At 36.5% G+C, this 25227-nt stretch overlaps 1 protein-coding gene across 4 annotated transcripts; it reads right to left on the bottom strand.

Moving 5' to 3' along the window:
• Positions 1-24560, bottom strand: gramd4b (GRAM domain containing 4b). Of its 4 annotated transcripts, none has more exons than XM_057329774.1 (20): positions 24088-24560; positions 20727-20934; positions 19808-19928; positions 15566-15686; positions 15166-15224; positions 13606-13741; positions 13381-13406; positions 11873-11964; positions 11430-11521; positions 9042-9090; positions 8849-8920; positions 8724-8767; positions 8472-8581; positions 8205-8359; positions 8001-8018; positions 3950-4100; positions 3535-3628; positions 3202-3292; positions 3048-3116; positions 1-2885 (listed from the first exon to the last, which is right to left on the bottom strand). In XM_057329774.1, exons 1-20 carry the CDS (start codon positions 24114-24116, stop codon positions 2769-2771), a joined length of 1854 nt encoding a protein of 617 aa, XP_057185757.1. In that variant the 5' UTR covers positions 24117-24560; the 3' UTR covers positions 1-2768. The 4 variants fall into 4 exon arrangements, with proteins under 4 accessions (XP_057185757.1, XP_057185760.1, XP_057185759.1 ...); XM_057329777.1 differs by lacking the exon at positions 24088-24560 and adding an exon at positions 23825-23964; XM_057329776.1 differs by lacking the exon at positions 8001-8018 and having other exon boundaries at positions 3950-4097.
• Positions 24561-25227: the final 667 nt, after the last annotated feature.

The raw sequence follows: 25227 nt of genomic DNA, 5'->3' as shown, positions 1-25227 counted from the left end.
TGAAGGTTACAAATAAATCCAACAGTTTATTTCTTCTCCAGGGATGTCTGAAACATGAAAGGTTTTATCAGACATGTACATCCAGTGTAAAGACAAATGCTTCATAAACAAACATCCCGCCACAATTACTACATGAGATCTTTTGTCAAATCTGAGCAGTTTCAGTTGTGAAGAGTTCATAGTGGTTGTGCCTCTGCAAAGTCTAGCTCAGTCACTGGGCAGCTGTACCAAATGTAATTCAATGTGAAACTAAACAAATCCAACAATAAAATCGGTTAAGAACGAGGAAATACCGTCAAAGAAATAATACAACTCCGCCCCCCTCATGCTAAAAACTTCCAGAGAACAATAATCACATTTTTAAAGATAAACAAAACAACCACAACAAAATGCATGAAATTTTGTAAAATGTCTTTCAACATGGAGGTGCTGAAAAATGGATTTAAACATTCATTACGAGCAAAAAGGCCAGTTTTCATTCCCCCATTAATTTAGGGATCAAACTCGCTTATGCAATTTGAATTTCTGTAAACACAACTGTTTAGGGTCAGGACAGAGCAAACAACAACACACATTTATTTGGCAAACAACACTTATCATGGTTGTTTTTTTCCACTGCATTAAATCAAAGTTTAAGAATGTGAAAAAGTAAAATAAGTAAGAACAGATGACCACAACCATCAACCCGGGTGTTTATCACAAATGTTTTACTTATGCAGGGAAAATGCATCCATCAATAATTCTAACTAAACTGTCTCCTCCTTTAAAAGTAATATTTTATTTAGAATGGCCAAAAGTGCTACTTAGTAACTTTGTGAAGAGCATCCAAGAAGTCCTGTTTCTAACCCCAATAAGCATATAAAGACCTAAAACATCCCGAGAACAAAAACGTACTGGCAAATGCTTTGAAAGAAAGATAAAAGGCAGAATAAGGCAGACACGTTGTAGCAAGGCTTTGGGACAGGTTAAATCATTGAAAAGCTCATTTATAGTGCAATTTCGCACCACAAGATCTGAAATCCATAAACATTAGTAGATCAATCAGTTGAGACATTGAAAAAAATGATTGGGAAGACAACAAAGCATGACATAGAATTAAAGCTGCTCTCCTCCCTTAAGTATGAAAATACCAGCTTTAAATCCTAAAGGAGCTAATGTGGTCTGCATAGTAAAAAGTTAAAATAAAAAAAAAGTTATCCATGAAGAATTAACAGCAATGTATTTAAAAATCCTATAGAACGTTAAAGATGCAAAAGAAAGTATTGAGTTCCCCACAAAATGTACATTAAGAAAAGTACATTACCCTTTAGGCTAGAGAAATGTACCTGTGGCTTGTTTCTTTAAAGTGATCTAATGTTATTATAAGGAAGCTGTGCTGTAACACATTCAATGAGGCGCTGAATACTTATATCATTCTGGGGAACGAAGACATGACAGGAACAAAGGAATGAAATTGAATTTGTTAACACGACCAGCTTATCCCTGCTTAGTCTTCCACATGTTGTGCACATTCGTTTTATGGGTAAGACCTGTGACATTTTTGTGCTTTGTTTAAATTAAAAGGAACGTTTGTCCAAAATGAAAAAATCATGTGCTAAACCACTATGATTTTCTTTTTCAAATGACCAAATTTTGAAAAAAGTTGAAGAGTTTAGGACAACATGAGGACGAACGCTTTTTGGGTGAACTTTCTTTGTAAAATATAATGTTGCTTATATATCATTCCACAAGTAACCTAAATACTGAAGATTTTTTATATTTAGAAAATTACTCAGTACAGTAAAGATACATAATATGCATTAAGATATTCTATGCCTCTATGTATCTTTACTGTACAGAGTATTATTAAAGGAACAGTTCATCCTAAAATAAAAATTCTTTCATGATTTGATCACCCTCGAATTGTTCCAAATCTGTATACATTTCTTCGTTCTGATGAACAGAGAAAGATATTTGGAAGAATGCTTCCCACCAAACAGTTCTTGGCCACCATTGACTACCATAGTAGGAAAAATAACAATGTTAGTCAAAAGTGCCCCAGAACTGTTTGCTGTCCTACATTCTTCAAAATATCTTCTTTTGTGTTCAACAGAACAAAGACATTTATAAAGCAATTTTTCCTACTATGGTAGTTAATGGTGGCCAAGAACTGTTTGGTAGTGATCTAATGTTTTTGGGTGAACTGTTCCTCTAAGTACATGTGTGGTATAAACAAAGTTATGAGGCTAAGTCCGCTTTTCTCCCCTAAATCACATCTAAAAGATCTCAACACCACTACACTAAGTTCAGCGTTTCTTTGTGCAAGGCCAGCAGTGATACATTTAAGAAAAAACAATGTGGTAAGCTCAGAGACGACAGGTTACACGGTCTGACTACACACAAATCACACAGACATCTCCATCAAAACCTATTGAATCGAATCAAAGGAGTACCAGCTCCTACAGTGGCGTTCCGCTGTTATATAGCTCACGGGACACACAAGAGGTACAACCACTAACCTTATAAAATAAGACCCAAACACTTGTGTAAGATTATAGTACGTATTCGAGAGAATATATAAAACCCCTCCTAATACTCACAATTATTCTAAAAGAGCATATGAAAAACAGTTTCTTTGAGGTGTCTCCTCCATGTGTCCATCTCTTGACTTGCATCCCGGAGAACGTCTGGAAGCCACCTAGTCTCCGCGTCAGGGTTAGATGCTACATTGAGGTTAGGGTTGACTTACGAACTAAGTAACGTCAGGGTTTATACGTCTGATTTGTGTCCTATGTCTCTGGGTTTGTGACTGTGGTAGCTGCTGTTGAATTCAGGGTTTTCATGTACTGGGTGTGGATGGCATCAAAGGCCTCGTCCCGATGTATCATGGCACCAAACACAAGAGGCTGCGAAACAGACAAACGGGACAGATCTAGAGCTTTGGGTGTGCATGCAAGCCCCCTAAATGTCAAGATTTCCTTCAATTGGTTAATGTAAACAATATATTTTTTATATCTTTGATATGCTTCACATTGTTTTACATTAGTTGATTTGGTTGGTGATGGTACCTTTATAGTGGAAGGTGTAGTAATAGAGATTCCCATTCCAGATCCAGGCAATACTGACAACACCTTGTACTGTTAATATTGAAACGTCCCATTAGAAACGAGAGCCAATAACAAAACCTTAAAAAAAGAAAAAAAAAGAAACATTTGTCCAGACCTTCTGAATATCTGTGATGTCGAAGAGCTTGATGACTTTGTTCTTCTTGGAGGATGTAGCCCTGGAGCTGGAGCTCTCAAAACAAAGGTAACTGAAAATTACAAGACATTTGTTTTAATAAGACTTCCTGCTTACCACATATGGGCATCTGAGCACTATTATTTCACCTGTCCTTCAGAAACCTCGTATCGCCATATTTCGTGATTTTTTCGTGAATATGTAAATCATATTATCAGTCACCCTTTTTGTTTGTCACTGAAGTTTGCAGATATCAAACCAATAAAACGTATTGAAGTGCTTGTCAACTGTAACTTAGCACTACAGTATGCATACTTTTCCGTCACATAGAGAACACCATTGCGGATGTAGTCAGTCGGCATTTTTCTGTCCCTGTTGATCAGGCAACATCGCCATCCGTTCTCACACACTGCGAATCAAACCACACACATATATTTTCACTTTTTGGGTGTCACAATAAACCGTTATTGGCAATAATTTGAACACGAATACCCATAAATATTGATATAGTGTTCATAGTACACATAGGATAATATCATAAATAATTCAGAAAAAAACATAAAACACAAAACCAAACAATATTAAGAGAAAATTGCCTAAGCATTGCAATAGATATCGTGATAATATCATTATTGTGAATTGTGTTTGATTATTAAATTATTAAAATTATTTGTATGTTTCTAATTATTAAAAATGTTTGTATGAATGCTACTGCAGTTTCTCCTCCCACCTGACAGGGGGCGCTCATTCTCCGAGAGGTTGAAGACTTCATGGAACGGGCCTCTTTTCGTGTTGTAGGCCCGCCCGCTCTCCTCCTCCCGACCAATCCCGCATGGCATTCCGGTCGCTTGACTACCGCGCGCTACAACAGGCTGGATCTGCTGTAAAGAACAAGCAAACCACTTTGTTTAGCAGCAGGAAGGCCAAGTAAACCCCCAGAACTGCAAGCTGCTTGTGTGTGCCCATCTAGGATCAGTAATCTATCCTTTAAGTCCTCACCATACAAAGAATACAACTGATCCAAGATCAGCACTTGAGACCATAAGCAAACGCTGGGCAGTTGTTATTAAACCAGTGTAGGCCAAGCAGCAGTGATAACCATTGGTTATGCTGCATGTGGGCTTCTGAGATCAGCTGGTGCCGGTTTAAGTTCTGTGGGTTGGAGGCCAAACAGTAGCAGGGGATGCCTGGAGGATGCTGAGGACTTGTGCAAGCTCAAAGCCAGTGTCAAACAGCCACTTATTATAGTCAGTGCTGTATTACAGAGATAACCATTTATTATGCATGTTATAGGGTTGGGGCGGAGCTGAACAGATGTTATCAACGAATGTTTATATTTGCAGAAAACCATTTTCATGCACAAGGAACAGGGCTGGAACATTCCAAATATATGTTATCCTTTGATAATAGTTGATAATAATAATTACATATATTTTTACTAAAACATTTAATTAGGGATAAAAGTTTGTGTTTACATAATGTCTGTGTACTGGGCATATTATATTTGTATTTATAAACGCATATGCATACATGCATATAAAAAAAATATATACAGTATATTAAAATTAATAAAAGTTTACATGTAATTTAAATTATTGGTAAATATAAATAAATAAATTAAAATATTTCCTAAATATATATACACATGTTTGTGTATGTTTTTGTGTTTATAAATACAAAATTAATATGCACAGTACACAGATATATATTATGTAAACACAAACTTTTATTCTGGATGCATTTAAATTGCGATTAATCGTTTGACAGCCCTACATTTAATATGACAAATGGGATACAAAGACAGTGATGATTTTATTTTATGACTCAAAACTAAATGCTTAACTGTATCATTGAAACACACAAATTGAATAGATCTGTCAAGTTTCGTCCATTACAGTAAATCAGATATGCAACGTCTTTCTTAAAGCTGCAATCCATAATGTAAAACGCTGAATTTATAAGAATTGATAAGTTGAGCTGCTTGACATCATCTGACTGAGAAAAGTTATAGTTTTGCAATTGTGTGTTTCAAACAGAGATGGCGATAAAGAGGCAAAAGTTATGAATGCAGCTTCAATGCAAGACAAGGGTCACAAAATATGTCCAATCACACAAATTTAGAAACATTTGAATCATTATGATATTTAAGATTTTGCATAATGTACAGTATATTGGGACTAAAATATATCTTGAATATTTCATATCCCCAGCCTTAATGAAGAGTATCTGCAAATAAAACACGTCTACAAAAAAACTTATGTAGACTGTATTCAAGATAACAATTAACTAAATGTAGTCTATTAGCCCACCACCCATAATACAACATATCACCAGAATCCTGAAGTCATACAACTAGAAAATCTTTTTCCTTTTATTAACACCATGCCAGCATCTATCAATATGTTCATGGCAAAAGCCACATTTAGTTACTTAAAAACAATAATCTTTTAAAAGAAAAATAATCATATTTTCATTACAAATTCAGATCATTTGTCTTCCTGAAAGGAATTTATGATCATTTATAAACTAGCTTTGAAAAGTAAAACCTACAGTGTAGCAACACCAGAAAAGCCAAGCTTGAGTTACCATCCACCTACATAAGACCTTTATGTAAGCATGGGAAAAAATAACCCCACACAGATTTGAGAAAGCGGTATACAGTACCAATATGATTGTTTATCTACAAATGTCTTTGTACAATTTTATTCGTTGTGAAAACTTGGCTGCTCTGATGTATGTAGCAATCTATACAACAATATACAATGCCTTGCAAAAGTATTAATTCCCCTTCATTTTATTCATATTTTATTATGTTGCTGGCTTATCTTAAAATACTTTTTAAGTACATCAATCTACACTCCATGCACAATAACGACAAAACAAAAAAACAGGTTTGTGACAAATTTGCAAATTTATTAAAAATAAAAAATAAAATAAGTACATTACATAAGTATTCATACCCTTAACTCCGTAGTCTATTAAAGCACCTTTACAGACATCTTTTTGGGTATGATGTGAAAAGCTTTACACCTCTGCATTTGGCAATTTTCTGCCATTCTTCTCCTCAGATCCTCTCAAACTCTGTCAGGTTGGATGGAGATCATCAGTAGACAAACATTTTCAGGTTTCTACAGAGATGTTCAGTTGGGTTCAAGCACTAGCTGGGCCACTCAAGGACATAGACAGAATTGTCCATATGCCACTCAAGGACATAGACAGAGTTGTCCATATGCCACTCAAGGACATAGACAGAGTTGTCCATATGCCACTCAAGGACATAGACAGAGTTGTCCATATGCCACTCAAGGACATAGACAGAGTTGTCCATAAGCCACTCCTGCATTGTTTTAGTTGTGTGCGAAGGATCATTGTCATGTTGGAGAATGAACCTTCTGCCCTGTCCGAGGTTCTGAATGTTCTGGGCTAGGTTTTCATGGTCATTATCTCCGTATTTTGTGCCGTTGAGCTTTTCTTCTACTCTGACAAGTGCCCCAGTCCCTGCAGCTGAAAAACACCCCCACATCATGATGCCGTTTCCACCACACTTTACTGTTGAGACGGTATTGTACAGGTGTTGAGCAGTGCCTGGTTTTCTCCAGACATGATGCATGAAACTGTCAGAAGAACAAGATTCTCTGGTCTGATGAATCTCAGTTTGAAGATTCGTTGAAAGGTATGTTTTTGCATATTTCAAGTTTTCATGCGTCTTCACTGAGCAAAGGCTTGAGTCTGGCCACTCTGTCATAAAGCCCAGATTGGTGGAGCGTTGCAGTGATGTTTGTCCTTCTGTAAGTTTCTCCCATCTCCATATATGATCATGGAGCTCAACCAGAGAGATCATTAGCTTCTTGGTCACCGCTCTAACCAAGACCCTTCTCCATCGATGGCTCAGTTTGGACAGGAGGTCAGCTCAAGTAAGAGATCTGGTGGTTCCAAACCTCTTTCATTAAGGATTAATGGAGGCTACATTTTTCTGTGAACCTTCAATACAGCAGATTTTTTTCCATTAGTCTTCCCCAGATCTGTGTCTTGATACAATCCTGTCTCAAAGCTCTACTGGCAGTTGTTTTGTCTTGGTTTTTACTTTGATATGCATTTTCAGCTGTTGCACCTTTTATTGAGGCGTATGTGCTGCTCCAAATCATCCTTATTCAATTGAATTTGGCACAGGTTAACTCCACTCGAAGTGTAAAAAACGTCAACAAGCAAAACTAATGCTTCTGAGCAAAATTTCAAGTGTCCCAGAAAAAGGTATGAATACTTATGCAATGTACTCATTTCAGTTTTTTATTTTTTATAAATTTGCAAAATTGTCACAAATCTGTTTTTGTTTTGTCATTAATCTACACTCCATGCACAATAATGTAAAAAAGAATTATAAAATCATTTGAAGTAGTTGAAGATAAGGCAGCAACATAACAAAACGTGAATAAAATGAAGGGGGACGAATCCTTTTGCAAGGCACTGTACATTACTATATACCAACTATAGCGGAAAATGTTAGATACAAACCCTGCATTTCACACACACTCACACAGAGGATATCTACACTATCACCCTGTCTGTTGAAGATGGATCAAAAACATCCCGGTTGACATGCAAAATGTTTTTGTTGAGCACATTTTTGAGAAGCTACATTTGGATTTTGGTCCGATTCCCAACAGACGTTCATCATTCTATTTCTTTATCCCAAAACACACAAACACAAACATACGCAGGACCAGCCATTGGTGGCAAACACAGGCACGGTTGTCAAACCAAACGCCACACTAGATCCCTACCTTTTCAAACCCAGAGAGCTGAGAGAGAAAAAATAACAGAATACAACGTGACTATCACACAAATCCTGTCATTTATCAACCAAAATCAGGAAGCAGCCACCAGCCACAAGTTCCACTTTTTATAGAAAAAAAGGAAATTTGTTTCGTGATTTATGAGCTTTGTGAAATTAGAATGAGGTCACGCGAGCACTTTCACTCACTCACCCGTCTGTTCAGTGTGGCGCTGTTGCGCTCTTTCAGTTGTGGGTCGGTGGGTAAATTGGTCCATACCATGTAAGGCGTGTCGTATTTGTCTCTTAGTTTGGGGCAGCTTTTGAAGATGAAGTCGATGATAAAGAATTTGATACCAGCGTAGACCCCTAAAATGAGTGCAAAGAATTAGACAAACACAGAATGCAAAGAATTAGACAAACACAGAAAGCAAATTATGTTCTCTATAGACCCTACAAACAGGAAACATCAATGCCTTACCAATCATGAAACCCAAAAGTTTGTACGGCAGGAAACAGGAAGTGATGAAGGCCACCCACAAACCAACATACAACTTCTGAGTGATTTCAGGCTGCACCCACATGAACAAGCTGAAACACAAGAGCATTTACAGCACAAGTATTTACGATTTTTCTCCAGATTTTTTAATCATATATCATCAGATCTTTAACCAAAAACTATGCATGCAACACAGTGAACAAATGAACTAAAATCGTGATATAATAAACTAACTTTTTGATCTTCTCCAAAACGTCAGCCATCTTTCCAAACAGATTCTGTGAGAGCACACATTTGTTTATTGTGTGAGCCGAGGCAAAATGTGTTTGTTTGCATTACAGGAGTTTTATCACACTCACCTGTGCTTTCTGTGCAACATCCAGAACTAACTGGAACTTCTCTGAGACTGTGAGATCTTCCTTTGGAGGTTCCTGAAACAAAAAGCGTGACATGAAGAATCTTCGACCAACCACATTTTTACATCAAATCATGCTTAATCTATTGTTTCTTGTTATACTGCTCTAAAATATTTTCATATATTTTTAGATTTACCATTGGTTCCGAGACCTCAGGCACGATACTCCACTGTATTCTCCAACCTCTGAAAATACACGTGCCAAAGGTTATAATTCAGATCTAGTTCCTAAGCACTAAATATTTAAATGATAAATGATTTAAATGATAAACTAATGCAATGTGTGAACATTTTAGAAACTTTTTTCTATTTAATAAACAATTTATTTTAACTAAATAATAACAACATTTGGAATTAAAGTTCCATTAGTTAATTCAGACTGTAAATACATTAGTTAGCGTCAACTAACAATGAACAATACAGCATCTACAGCATTTATTATCATCATGATTAATGTTAATGAATACAGTAGTGATAAATAAATGTTAAAAATTCTGGAATTGAAATCTTCGAGTTATTTAAACAAATGATTATTATTAACTTGAACAATTTGCGGATTAAACAAGCAGCACTTATGTATAATGTCACTGTACTTATTTCTGTTTGTTTAAACATTAGTGCACGTGTCGGTGATGAGTTGCCACAAATCTTTTTGAGTTGCTCATAAAAATTTGTTGTGCTTTTCCAATTTACTTATTTTAAACCAAGATTTGAGTTGACTTAAGAAATTTTGTAATCAAAGTATTTAAACTAGTGCTGTCAATCGATTAAAAAAATGAATCTGATTAATCACGATTAATCGCACATAACATTAATGTTTTGAAATATACTTTTACATTCTAATAATTTCACATTTCATCTCCAAATTAATGCAGAAACAACAGATTTCTTTAACAGCATCATTTTATGAATGAAAGCCAACATTCTGATGTTAGTACTGCAACTGATGTCTCCATTAAATTGATTAAATATTCTTTTTTATTTTAACATTAATTATAGCCCTTCAACGTTGAAAAACAGTATAATTGAGAGCTATCATGTTTTAACAGGTAGGAAATGTACAGAAATTGATTTAAGTTCTCAAACACTTTACAGTCTTTAATGCTAAATTAAATACAGAATAAAAGCTACAAAACGCATTGATTTCCTCTTTTCTTTTGTTCCTTGATTAACATTAGTGACAGGAGTCACAGCAGCAGGTTTAAGAATGCGGCCCCTTTAAGAGCTGCTTAAAGGGGCCGCTTAAAATCTGCTCTACGCAGATCTGACGCCCTTTGCCATTTTCACAACTCTGCATTCATTTAGGATTTTATTTAACAAGCTGAAATCCGTGCTTACGAAAATGCTAGACAAAATGAGACCCTGTATCACAAAACCAGTCTTAAGTAGCACGGGAACATTTGTAGAAAAAGACAGAAATACATTGCATGGGTCAAAATTATCGATTTTTCTTTTATGCCCGAAATAATTAGGATATTAAGTAAAGATCATGTTCCATGAAGATATTTTGTAAATTTTCTACACTAAATATATACAAACTTTATTTTTGTGAGTGGATGGCCTGTTACAGTGCCTCTGATTAACAACTTCAAAGGCAATTTTCTCAATATTTAGAATTTTTTTGCATCCTCAGATTCCAGTTTTAAACCGTTGTATCTCGGCCAGATATTGTCTGATCCTGACAACCCATACATCAGTAGAAAGCTTAATTATTCAGATTTCAGATTATGTAAAAATCTCAATTTCGAAAAATTGACTCATAAAACTGGTTTTGTTGTCCAGGGTCACAAATGTGCTTTCTGGCATAATCTTGTTTGTTTCTGTTTGTTCAAGCACGAATATTAATACTGGTACGCTGTCTGACAGAGATTCACTGACGCAGCCTTTAGCCCGTGACTGTATAACTTACAACAGACGGGACTGTTGTGTTGCGCCGCGTCCCACAGCCAGAAGCTGTCGATCTATACTGAACGCGTCAAAGCAACCGTTTTAAATCGCACTTAAAGGGTTTAAAGGCCTTTGCAAGAACGAGAGCGTGATTACATAATGTAAACTATACAAAGGATGACAAAATAAACGGATGCTGCGTTAATTGGGTTAAATATTTTAACGCGTTAACCTAAAAAAATAATCGCACGCTTTAACGCGTTAATGCTGACAGCCCTAATTTCATCTCCGAAAACATTTAATTCATGAATGATTTGAAGTTGCCTTAATTTTTTTTATCCTGCATATTTGTTTGGCTATATACTGTATATATATATATATATATATATATTGCAGGTTTTTTGACATTATCAGGGCAGTCATATATTCAGAACATCCTGTTAACATTAGTTAATGTAAGTTAGTACAAAAACTAACATTAACAAAGATTAAACATATTGTTCGTTGCTAGTTCATGCTTTACTAATATTAACAAATGCAATCTTATTGTGAAGCGTTGGCAGAATAATAAAGTGCTAAACTTAAGGCCTTGTGAACTAGTTGTGAATTGAACCAGTGACAGATCATGTAGGACATACTTTGCTATGAGGTAATTCAAGGACAACCGCAAAATGGCTAAAAATAGAAACATGGGGATAACCCAGCCATGCCAGGCAGCATTCATATAGATCTGTGGGAAAAAGATAGAAGGAACATTTGTATAATTTTTTTTTAAATTGCACATTCATCTGTTCATATTAAAACCATCTTTATCTCAATACAGAAACATTCTGTGGCATCACTTACTAGTAATCTATATAACTGTAACAGTAAAAAAATTTCAACAAATATTAAATTAACATTTATTTTTGATAAAGTTGGTGCTGGTTATCCAGACACCGTTTAACTGTAACCCTGGATGGAGTTTTATTTGCCTTAACTGTGGTGGTAAAACAAATCTTTGACCATCTGGCAAGACAAATATTATAAACCATGATGAATACTGCATAAAGGGTTTGTGTGGGTGGTCGATCCCGCTCACAATAAAGGCGATGGCTGATGTGTAGACAGAATGCCAACTGGATAAAGCAGACAGGTTCCTCATGAAGTTAGTTACAGGTTTAGCACCCCGTTCTGAAAACAGACAGAGGGTTAAAATAGGATGCGATCTGTTAAAAAGTCTTAAAGGGACAGGTCACGCAAAAATGAAAGGTCATCAGTTTCTCAACGTTATTTCTGTCAGGTTCACTACCGTCAAAAATTATTGACAATTAGCATACATTTTAGATTGCCGGTATGGTTCTGTTTTGGGCAAAAAACTCCCTGCCCATCCATGCAGCCAGCATGAAAAAGAGCATGGAGCACAGCGATAACCCCCATTAGGGTAAACAGAACAGAACAAGCAGAGGTCATTAGTTTATATGACATTTAAGTGTAACACATAATGTAAAGTAATTGAGACTGTGAAAAGAAATAACAGTCAAGTCACAATTGAAAATGTGAGGTGGAGCTGGGGATGGAGGAGGGTAATTTGCTCCTGAGCAATGCCATAAGCTTCTGTTAGCTGAATGAAATTTAAACGGAAGCTGTGATTGCGTCATATTTCTATAGGAAGATGAGGATCAGCTGATGCGGGCTTGACTCACGTGACCTGCCAGAACTAACGCTATATGCTTGATTTTTGTACACACATGATTCACCTTCCTCCATTAAAATGTCAAGAGATTAAATTTTGAAGACAGTCATGCAAATTTTGTCATACAATATAAGCGAATGGTGACTAAAGCCATTTTCTCCAAAGACAAAAGAATGAGTTAGAAACAACACATGGGTGAGTAAATGATGTCAGAATTTTTTGTTTTTATTGTTTTATATTAGGGCTGTCAAGGGATAAAAAAATGTAATCTCGTGTAATCGCACCTTTTTCGTGTGATTAATCGCACATGTATAGTGAAATTAAACATACACTATTTATTTTGTTTAACATGTTTATTTTAGTGCTGTCAATCGATTAAAAAAAATTAACTAACTAATCACACACAGCTTTTATGTTTTTAAATATACTTTTACATTCTAATAATTTCACATTTTATCTCCAAATTAATGTAGAAACAACACATTTCTTTAACAGCATCATTTTATGAATGAAAGCCAACATTCTAATATTGTTGGCTTTGCAACTGATGTCTTTATTAAATATATTCTTTTTTTTCTACCAATCAAACCCATTATAATAAGTGTGCGCTTCCTACCTGTCTAACAGGTAGGTAATATACAGAAAATAAATAAAGTTCTCAAACACTTTACAGTCTTTACTGCTAAATACATGAAATACAGAAGAATTCTCATTAAAGCTACAAAATCACATTGATTTCTTCTTTTCTTTTGTTCTTTGATTAACATTAGTGACAGGAGTCACAGCAGCACATTTAAGAACGCCGCCCCTTTAAGAGCTGCCGCTCTACGCAGGTCTAATTTTTATTGATTGAATTATGCCTTAAGATACTGTATAGCTTGAGGGTTGTTTGACTGCAACATGAAAACACTTACTGAGTCTTCTCATATTTTCAGTTAATCTGCAACAAGAAGAAAAATAATTATTTAAAGAGATCTGTCAGGTGTGTAAAAAAGCCAAGAATAGCATGAAAATTATGAAGTGTAAGCTGGACGGGCTAAAGAAAAACACGAGACCTGGACATAATGAGAGAGATTGAGAGATAATGCTGTTCAGTAAAAAATAATAAACAAAAACAAACCAATGCTTGGTCTGCTCACCGTTTAGCACTTAGTGGTTCTTCGGTCTCGACTGTGTTTTCTTCAGGCTGAAAGCGGAAATCTTCTATATAAACCCCAAAGCGTTCATAGAGCCATTTCCACAACTGAGAGCGTAGGGTCTCCTTCTGTTTGTCTCCTTTTAGTAAAAAAACAATAAAACAAAATCAACCAGGAATGTGTCACAATGAAAGCTTCAACCAAGAGCAAATTAGTGCAAAACTTTTTTTTATCTAATGATTCACAGCCTGGAGTATACACGTGGTGGTTCAGTTTTGCTATCATTTAAATTGTGTTATAACAATCTCAACATAAACTGTGTTTGACAAAGGAATGAATTGTGATAAAGTAAAATATCTTTGTGTGAATGGTAGTCATTGTTAAACAGAAAATCCCGCTTCAAGCAGTCCTGCGGCTGAAGTGAGGGTTAAACTCTAATCACATGTCCCTCGACTGATTTTCAGAGCAAATGATTGAGAGATAATGTTTGTGTGTGTCACAAACCCTCAGCATGCATTGATGCACATACAAAATACATACAATTTGAGTATACAATACAACTCTTTCAAGCAAAGAACAAAGCAGATTTCAAAGGGAGGTTTTGGGACCTATATTTTCCAAATGCTAATGCTAGTACTTGCTAACAAAATAACATAATGAAGTGTTTTATTAAAGAAAGCCATAAAGGATAAGAAATAAGCAACATTATATAATTATATTGCACCTTTTAAATCAAGTCTGTTACAAATGATCAGCTATATCGGAATTTACCTTAAAACAAAAAGATGAGAAAATTATGCTTAAAGTCCCCTTGAACCGGAAGTTGCGATCGTTTTTACTTCCGTGTTCTGACGCATTTTCGAGTGAAAATGAATTTCAAAGGAGAAAATTAGTGGGCGTGGCTTGCGTTTTTCACTGCGAATAGATTGGATGTATAAAAACAGCCGTTGTATTTTTAAATGAAACTGGCAGCAGACTGACACTGGAAGGGGAGGAGTTAACGTATGCTCCGTCCTAGCTGTCTAACTTGCATCATTTGAGATGGATAGTCATTACAGGGTGGAAGGGTACATGAATTTGAAAATGACCCACATTGATAAGCTATTTACTATAATTGCTGCAATATTTCATGAAAAAATAAGAATTGTAATTTTTATTTTCACTGGGACTTTAAGCAACAAAAAAAGATTAGAAAATTATGTTTTAGCAACAAAAAAGATTAAGTAGTACCAAAGCATTATGCATATAAAATATATAACTATTTCCTTCTGGAAAAAATATACCAGAATCGCTGATGACTCATCTTGCACCGTCAAATCAAATTCTCTGTAGAATGGGAACACCTTAAACCCTAATACCTAATACTCAGAACTCCGAAATACTATTGGCTATTTACTGTTGGACAGATGTGTCAGCCCTTTTATATGTCCTGCCCAGAATCCGTTTCAATAAGAAACAGGAACAATATGCTCAAGCAAATTCTCTACATCATCAACAGCATACATGCACTGATTATGATGAAGTCTGAAGTAACTGCAGATTTGATTAAAAAAGGAACTTTACCTGTTCCATTGACAGATGTAACCTGTGGTTTTGAGGTTGGAGGGGGTGAGTCTTCCAGTCTATATCAAGAACACACATACCAACATTTTCTATCGTGAAAAACTGATTGGGGCAAAATATTTGTTTTTTTCCACAGGCATCTTAAAATACACTGTGCTCAATTCCACATAATCGCAGAAATAAACTTGTGAACACAAAATACGGGTAACATTGCCCCCAACAGACAATCCAAGGCCAAACAATGATCTTTTTATTTACTGCATAATGCAGTACAGTAAAAACTAGTGGAATTAAGAGTAAAAACGTCTTGGAGAGGATTTTACAGTGTTGACTTTCAGCACAGCATGTGTAAAAAGCCTCACAAAAATGATTTTTTTGGATGAATATGAACCTTACATACCTGGATCTAAGAATGTCATTCAATTTTTGCTCAAGATCGATTCTTTTCGACTTCTCTTTCTCGAGCTCTTGTTTCATCATCTCAACGTTGGTCTCTTCTCGAAGCTTCCGCAGCTCCTCCTCTGTGAGCAGTAAACAAAGAATAATATTTAATAAATGTCTATTTTAAAATAAATATTTTATTATAATATGTATTATATTATAATATCAATGTAATATGAATGTCATTTAATAATATTTCATTATTTCATTTAACGGTAAGATCGGTTTGTTTACTTGAGGAAACATGGATGAAAAGACATAACTGGTTTAGATATCAAAAGTGTAACTAGTGATAAATTATATATCTGCCAATATTTGGGCAGTTTTAATATGACTGGCATTGTCCTCACTCAAGTTTTGTTCAGTCACGACGTTTGGAACTTTCCCTTGAGTTCCCTTTAAATGTAAACAAAAAAGACCAATAGACTTGATCACCCATCTCCAAAAAGACACTAAATAAAGCCATTTCAAAGGACAGGATGCTCAGCAAAGAAACAAAACACACTTCCTGACTCACAAACCAAACAAACATGTAGCTCCACACACTGTTTTCACAGACTGACTGCTCTTTATCTTGTAAAAGGAAAACACAAACACCAAGACAACATATTTTAATTAAACATTTTTTCTCTGTACTGTCATACAGTACATCAATACTGTACAACAGTCTCTTTCCAGCCGCCCTTTATTTCACACAATACCTGCCTCAAGGTTACCCTGGAACACAAGCCCATCGTCATCTATAATTCATCAGTTCCTGCATCTCCCACAGAGGCACTACAGTCGTGATGAAGACCCCCCCCCCCCCCACTCCGCTGCGGACTCAAGGGCAGGTGTGATAAAAGGAGGCGTGAATTAAGATCATTCGTCAACGCACTCCAGAGTAACCGAACGAGGTGTTTCACAATGTTAAAACCACAAAGTGATATTAATATTTATAGCCTAATCTATCCCATGATGCTATTCTTCATTTTACAGTCAGGTCAGAAGCTCAGCAGAGGTGAGGTGGCAAATGTGCTAGATCTAGATTTTGTGTGATCAAATGTGGCCAAAATACAGTGCAAGCCAGTAAATAATCGTCCTTGCAATGCAAGTGACACTTTGTGTCTTAAAGGTCTCTCAAGGTAAAATTAGACACTGTTCTCAGGTGCTACTAACTGTATTCGTAAGCTTAACTAACTGTAAACCAATAACCCTGAAGTCAACGGGGAGACTTCTCAACAAGTGTGTCCAAGTGACAAAACAGCGTTTAAACATTGAGGAGAGAAAAAAAGAACGATAAAGAAATAAAGATAAGGACATTGATAAGGACATATTGTTGTTCATTAGATAAGAACTTGGTTTACTTCCCTCGAAGCCATGACATACCATAATTGTTCCTGCTATGGTAGTCAACAGTGCCCCAGAACTGTTTGCTTTTCCTACGGTTCCATTCCTCAAATTATCTTCTTTTGTGTTTAACAGAACAAAGACATTTATAAAGCAATTTTTCCTACTATGGTAGTCAATGGTGGCCAAGAACTGTTTGGTTCCAAGCATTCTTCCAAATATCTTTGTGTTCACCAGAAAAAAAGAAATTTATACAGATTTGGAACGACTTGAGGGTGAGTAAATGGAGACAGAATTTTGGGGTAAACTGTCCCTTTAACATTTGCCGATATTGGTTAATAAATACACTTGACACACTATCATAGGTCAAATAAAGACCATTAGCATATTAGCATTAGCGTAACTATTAACATGCTCTGCTATGACTGAAAATATTTTGAAAAGTTTTCTTATCTTACTTGAGCTTTTTCACCCACTGGCTACATTTGGTAAGGTTTTCTCTTAAAAAAAAAAAACTTTTCCAACAGGGTATAACAAAAATAAGCTTAATTCAAAATGTTTTCTTCCAAAACAAGTTTTAATATCTTGTGTTCTTTTGCTTCAAGCAAATGAATCTCATTTTAAGTACTGTACATATTTTACAGCAGAACAAGACTAAAACACAGAGAGAAAAATACTGCAATGATGGACTTTCATATTCACGCTGACTTTGTGTATTACATTAGGGTCATTATGTTCTGACTGAGGAAACAGAGACTGGGGGGTAACCACAACTCTATTGTAAAATTAAGACAGCTGTGGATTCCACAGAGGTCATCATACGATACAGGAACAGTAATATAAGAAAACACAAGCTTAAACAGTCTCATGACTGTTTGTTACTGGGCCCTGGCAACTACATCTCAAAACTCTGTCAGTATTAAAACAGATTTTCCAGGTATTCCGGTATATGATGGTCACCACAGTACATTTATATTTCTCTCTGCATGTGGGATGGCAAAGTAAAGGCTGACATCCCGTTTTACTACGCTGTCCTAACTATTATACGATTATTTGCATTTCATTTTGCACTTAATTTGCATTAGGCAAGGACAGTTATGAATAGGTATTTAATTCAGGACGTTAGAAATGATTTAATTAAAATTCTAATATCACCAAAAAGGGGAAAGCTGCAGAATACATGGCTTTGTATCACCTCTACACTTCATTACAATTCATTGGGCTTTGTGAGCAGACAGGTTTCTGTTGTGTAACACACTATTAATAAGTCCAGTCTGCTTTAATGGACAGCAACAGTTTGACGTTCCCAAAATGACCTTTCACTGCTCTCCAGTACCGCAACGCTTGAGGGTATACGTGCACACACATACAAACACAAACAGCGAGTCTAAAAATAGACCAGACAACCCCGACCTCATAATAGACAACTAAAGCATCAGTAAGGCCATGTAGTGAATTGAGGAATTGTGAATGACTTTGTTCTGATGAACACAGAGGAAGATATCTGGAAGAATGTTAGCAATTTTCAGTTCTGGAACATCATTCAATGTTAGTCGAAGGTGCACCAGAACTGCTTGCTTTCCTAAATTCTTCAAAATATCTTCTTTTGTGTTCAACAGAACATTTTTTTTCCTACTATGGTAATGGATTATGTCCCAGAATTAAAAATAGCTAAATTTATACAGGTTTTAAACAACCTGAGGGTGAGTAAATGATGACAGAATTTTCATTTTTGGGTGAACTATTCCTGTAAATGTTTTAAGAGATATTTTCCTGTTTCAAACAAGGTTATTATAGTTTCATAAAACGATTAAAACGTTTCTGTTACTTGAAATCAAATACATTTTCAGGCTAAATAATATTTGAGCACTAAAGTGAAATAAATTCATAAAGATTAAAAATTCAAAAGGTAATAAAAAGAGAGGTTTAGTTCAGTTTATAATTATACATATATAATATATTATTATTCATTATTAACTATTAACTAACAATTAAATAAAAATAAAAATAAATTTTAATTTAATATAATAGCAATATAATTATCAAATTATTAATGAAATGACAAAAGTAGATACAATTACTAAAGATTAAAGTAAAATTAACATGAATATGCCAATTCAAAATGTAATAAAATATAATAAAAATATATAGAAAAAAAGTGAGGTTTTACTTAAATTGTTCTTTAAACAAGGAGAATTTTAGTGTTAAACTCCAATATGCTTTTTACTGGTTGTAAAATAATATTTAAGAATATCACAGATTTGACAGAAATGTGACCAAAATTGTGGTCAACTAACACAACTTACCCCAACTGTATATAACAAGCCCATTAAGAATATACGGTAAGATTAAAATGTATGCACATGGTAACTATATCACATCTTAACACACTAACTCCTTTAACCCAGAAAACCAGCGTGTTGTGTGTATGTGTGTACATATCGACCCTGACACAGGCTAACCTTCATCTCTCATAGCCCCACTAAAAGAACAGTGTTACAGGTCAGACAAGTTCAGCGAAATACTTGCTGGGTTTATTACTGTGAGAACGGCTCAGGTCCTGTGAGTCCTAATGAGAATGATCTCGCTCCACTGCACAGGGTGATAAACTGACAATCACGGCGAGCGATCGGCCACTTAAGCTGTGATATACTGCCGGTCCACACATAGACCCCACAAAACCTGTCTAATGCACTGTATATCCAAATAAAACAAAGAATATTATACGCTAAATTCGAATGCCGTCTCAGGCAATGCCAGAATGCACTGCGATGAGCTCAGTTCTTACCCTCCGAACTCAACTCGAGCTCGACTGGGAGCAATGTAACTATATGAAATGGCAATGAAGCGAGAACGTCTCTCAGGTACTTACGAAGGAAGTGCTTTTCCAGTAAGGCTATCTCCAGGTGACCTTTGACCTCATTGAGCCTGTCCGTTTCGCACCTCTGGTAGTCCTGGATGGCAGCTGACATAGCGAGAGTCCCTGAACCCGCCTAGAGGCAAGCAGTAAGACAAATCAGAAGGAAATAAAAGTTCCCAGGCTCCCTGAAGATCGTATCGCTCCGTCGTGGCTTCAGTACGTCAAGACTCAACAGACATCAGAGCCATTAAGAACTTGTTAAGGCTCAATTATAGAGAAATCAAAATGATGTCTAATTTATATTCTTCTCTGTGCAGTCCAACAATCAGATGAACCACATTACAGTCTGAACAATGAGTCTCTAAATCCGTACAGACTGAGAAATATTACAACAACGTCTTCACAGACGTCCGGCAAAACACAGAGTCTGCTGCTCATCAAACCAAGGCCGGTGTGGCAGCTGTAACCGTGACAACCAGATGGCAGACACATCACAGGTTAGCTTTCCTGTCTTTATCGAATTATAAAGCTGCAAATGAAATTTCTTTGAAAACATGCTTGGACGAGGCTCGCTCAGATAAAAGTGGTTGGAGAACATAAATCTTCTCGAAACATGGTGTCTTGTCTTCATTCTTTAAGCGATTTTCTTAAGGTTGCTTTTCTACTAGAAATAGTCCATGTGGATAACAGAGGGCAATTTCAACCAGAAAGGGTCATTTATACAGAAACACACAAAAGTACAGTCTGTGGAAAATTACCTTGATAATTGTAATATCGAGTAAACAAGACCATGTCAAAGATTAAAATTATAATGAAATGAATGGTTGAAATCAAACTTTGATGCTCATTATCTCAAAATTAGAATGACTGTAGATGTATTTTAGTTTTCTTTTCAAACCAATTCACACAGAGATAAACCGCTGTTACTTACAGGGTCTCGCTGCTCCTCTGCATCTTTGCTGGCGGTCCGCTGTTTCACCGGCATGTCGTCGTTACATTCACTGTCGGACGCGTTGGGGGACTCGGCAAGGTCCAGGAACTCATCTCGCTTCGGCCCTCTGAACCTGATCTTATCCAACCGCTTTAGCATGTTCAACACAGAGATCTGTGTCTTTATCTTAACATGGCGAGAGGCAGCCCTGCAGGGACAAAGACAGCAGATTGAAAAACTGTACAATTGCATTACATACAAAGCTAAATCTATCTAAACTAAAGAAACATGGCAAGAAATGCTTATTCAATTTATATTTTTTTATTAAAGGGACATGTCATCAAAAATTAAACAGGATTGGAGATTAAAGGGATGGTTCACCCAAAATTCATAATTTATTCACCCCCATGTCATTCAAAACCAATGTATGACTCTTTCTTCTGTGGAACACAAAGGAAGATATTCTGAGAAGTTTTTGTGTCCATATTATGGAAGTCAATGGGGACCCAGTGTTGTTGGGCATCGACGTTCTTCAAAATATCGTCTTTTGTGTTCTGCAGAAGAATGAAAGTCATACAGATTTGGAATGACATGAGGGTGAGTAAATGATGACAGAATTTTTGGGTGCACTGTCCCTTTAAGATGAGCAAATAACTACTCATAAGTTTGATGATTTATTGATCTAATATCATGAATGAAAGACACGGCACAGAATTACATTTGAGCAACACTACAAACTACTTCACTCGACTTCTAGATAGCATTTTTCTGAATGTCCTTAATACTTTTTAAAAGTATTCACAAATGCCTAAAGACTTGCACGGCTTTGCAACATGTGACTGGATTATGTTTGAAAAAACCTTTCCAGGAATCAAAGGCCCACAGTCGGCTTCACTGTCGGCGGTCCAAACTCGGCATACCCTATTGCTAGTTGACCTACAGCAAACAAAGCCAGCCTGGGAACAAAGTGACCGTTTGCGTGCCTAGACACTCAAAACCTCTGACACAGTTCTCATTTCACCTCCGAAACACAAGCAACATGCTTTACATGATAATGACAGAACTAGGGTTTACATCCAGCCTTCACTTTCCTGAACGGCCTGAATTTGGCATCCCGTGAATTGCGAAGGGACTTTTGTGACAGTGAGCGGGCATTTCATGCAACTCTCTTGAGGCAAGAGCGGATGGTAGTCATCACCATTGTTGAGATTTGTCAGATTATTATTAGAACATGCAGTTTCATGAGAAATTATGAGCGCGCATTAAATATTAAAACTAATCATGTCATCCTGCAGCATGTTCTTTCATGAGGAAAAAGGTTTTACACAAAACAGCAGTAAGTCAGGCATTTAGTAGAAAAAAATGCCTTTTTTGTGATGAAGAAAACATCTGCTTTAAAGGTGCCGTGTAAAATTTAGGAGGATCTGCTGACAGAAATACAATATGATATGACATGTTTCTACAGTAGCCCTAAACCGACAAACTGGTCTGCAGAGCACGTTTCATAAATACGTTATCTCCTTCAGCAAAGAAGTGAAATTGTGACGACAGCATGGTCCTGTGAGGTAGTGCTTCAAAAGGGAGGGGTGGAGTGAGCCGTTGGTGGCAATTTGCAAGGTGGGTAATGAACCACATCATAGTTTCCACAAGTTGTTGAGCAAGTTTTGTTCAAGTAAAATTCGACATAACTTCCCCACTCCTCGGTCTGTCCGACAGGCCCAAAGTCCCGGTGACGGCTTTGCGTGGAGCTCTTCAAACATTTGACCCTTGAGTCTGTTTTCTATTAAAGCACCCAGCTAAACACTTTTGTAGTTCATGCAAGTGTTGCATGGAAATTTACGACGGTTTAATTATGGCAACCATGTTGTTGTTTTTATTTGTAGTAAAACCATAGAAAACAAAATATGTATATTGTCTTACCACAATAATAATTGATTTACCATGGCATTTGTAGTAAAACAATGGCAATACAAACTGTAAAATATGGTTTATTTGCTAAACCATATTTGGGCTATTTTATGCAAATGCCATCCTTAAAATGAAGATTAAAATTTAGACTAAAAATATTTTTAAAAAGAAATGAAAAAGATTAAAACAAAACTATTGTATGTTCTATAAAGAGCCATCCCTTCTCCATTTGTTGAGTATTATTGCTTCTGGTTTGCGCATTTTAATTCACCGAAATCCTACAAAGTGTGTCGTCCCTCAAAAACGTGCGTGCTCTTTTGTCACATCCATTTCTCTCTCTTTAAAATAGAAAACGTGCAAAGACTGACATTTTTCTGATGCTCGGACTCTATCATCAGGGTTTTACTAAAATATAAACAGATGATTCAATATAGTGTAAACACATTCTCTGAGAATTTATATCTCAAGTTTTAACTGAAAATGACACATTAAATTATACAAAATGAAAACACATATGGTTATATATCAGATTTCTGTATGACACCTCAGACTCTCCTTTATAATGCATGCATGTCCATTATATAATAACGACCTGCCCCGTCCATTCTGTTTTTCCATGATACAGACACATTTTTATGTATGCCCACTACAATTACATCATACCATGCCCACCACAACTCATTTTTCTCTATACTGGCGCCAACGGGCGACTCCCTTTCACTCTCGGTGGTAATGAGTTCAGTCAGTCAGTCTGCTCAGTTCCCATGACTGCTCTACAATATAACCTCAGACATCTCCATTCCCCCCACACTCTCCACAGAACGCTCCTTTTGTCATACCCTCGCCATCCCAGAACTGTATCTCTATGAACAACGACCTTTTTGCTTGTTATTTAACAGAAGCAATGCAATCTTGTTCAAACACGTTTCGTAGCTTCACCGTGTATGAGCGACCAGCCGTTCAAGTTGGATCATCAATAAAACATCTAACGTAAGGCTTGGCACAGTTGCACTAACAATACACAGTCGACTGATCCCTTGACGTAAAAGCCACTCATCTCCATTAAAAAACCAGCTGATTGACCGATGCCATCATCATCACGCAAGCATGCCCACAAACACCAGGCTCGTGTAGAATGGCGATGTTTGTAAACCTGCACAATATTTAACACACACACGCAATTTTCTTACCTCGTCTTGGCGAGGGATGCGTCTCACGTTAAACCACATTATCGACAGATATCGCGACAAATAAACACGCGCGAACATCAGCAGTTGTGGTATCCACTGGTGAAACTACAAGCCGCCGTATATAGTGGTGTTTGGTGTGGATATGACAATGCAAGCATGCAACAATGTTGGATACAAAAGCCTGGTAACGTTACATTGTGTAGCACGCGCCCCGCCCGCCGCGGGATTATTAGTCAAAAGGGGATTTAAAGTTTCGGACCTACCTTGTGCGATATTCGTATATAAGTTTCATTAAAAGGAAAGCATGATTATTCGAGCCGCGACCCTCTCGGACACCACCTGCTACCAGATCGCTACGAAATCCCCCGCAATTCCGCTTTCCTCGAGCCCGAAGAGAAGCATTGATCTACCCGTGCGATTGATATTTCCAGTGGATTACAAACACATACGACCCACAGATCATCATTTGGCATCCGTTTGAGGCTCTTGTTGATATACAGCGACACTCACTCCTCACACCAGGAAATTTCGTCAATGACAGCGACAGACGCTCTTAAAGGGGCCGATAATTGACAGTCGTCTCGCTGTATGACTAATGCACTGAAATCGTTCGTCGTGATGAAAAAGTAAAAGACAAAGCACTTATTTATATTTAAAGTCATTAAATAGGTGACCAACACAGGCCTGTGTCTCAACAAGTGAGGTGGACATTAATCCTCTTACTCTCTCAATCCATGCTTAAAGTTTATACGTCATACGAGTATGAAAACAAATGGAGTATTTTCAGCTGTGTTTCTTAAGTAGTCGTGTTTTGACGTGAAAAGATATTGTAGGTCTAGACAGATATGTAACAGGTCTGGTTTGACTTGTTTTGGGGGTGTTGCGGCCTCGATTACAGGTTTCGTGTATGGGCGCTAGATGGCGCACAATGCGAGGCGTTGGTTAAATCTACACGGGGACGTTAAACTTTGACGTGTCGAAGAAACAGATAATAAAACGCATTTTATGTTTTTGCATCCGCCAGATAACTAACAGAAACCAACACGTTGCTGTAGAGACCCTCAGAGACCATTACAGTTATCATTAAAACCCATACGAAAATTTACCATGGTTTTACTGTAGTTAAAATTGAAAAACCATGGTTTTACTACAGTTAAAACCAAAAAACTATGGTTACTGTAGTAAAACATTGGTTATCACAAAATAAAAAAACTGAGAAAACCATGTTTTTTGTAAAAACCATAGTAAACGATGGTTACTGTAGTAAAACCATGGTTTTGCCCTAAGTAATCAATGCACCAAAATGTTCGTAAGGGAACCAATACAACTCCCATTATAACCATTAAATCAATTTCTTTTTATGTTGTCTATTGTTTTATTTTTTAGAGCAGGGATTTATTTAA

The sequence above is a fragment of the Triplophysa rosa genome, linkage group LG3 (assembly GCF_024868665.1).
Source record: "Triplophysa rosa linkage group LG3, Trosa_1v2, whole genome shotgun sequence".
Lineage (NCBI taxonomy): Eukaryota > Metazoa > Chordata > Actinopteri > Cypriniformes > Nemacheilidae > Triplophysa > Triplophysa rosa.
This window is presented reverse-complemented; position numbering and strand designations above follow the sequence as displayed.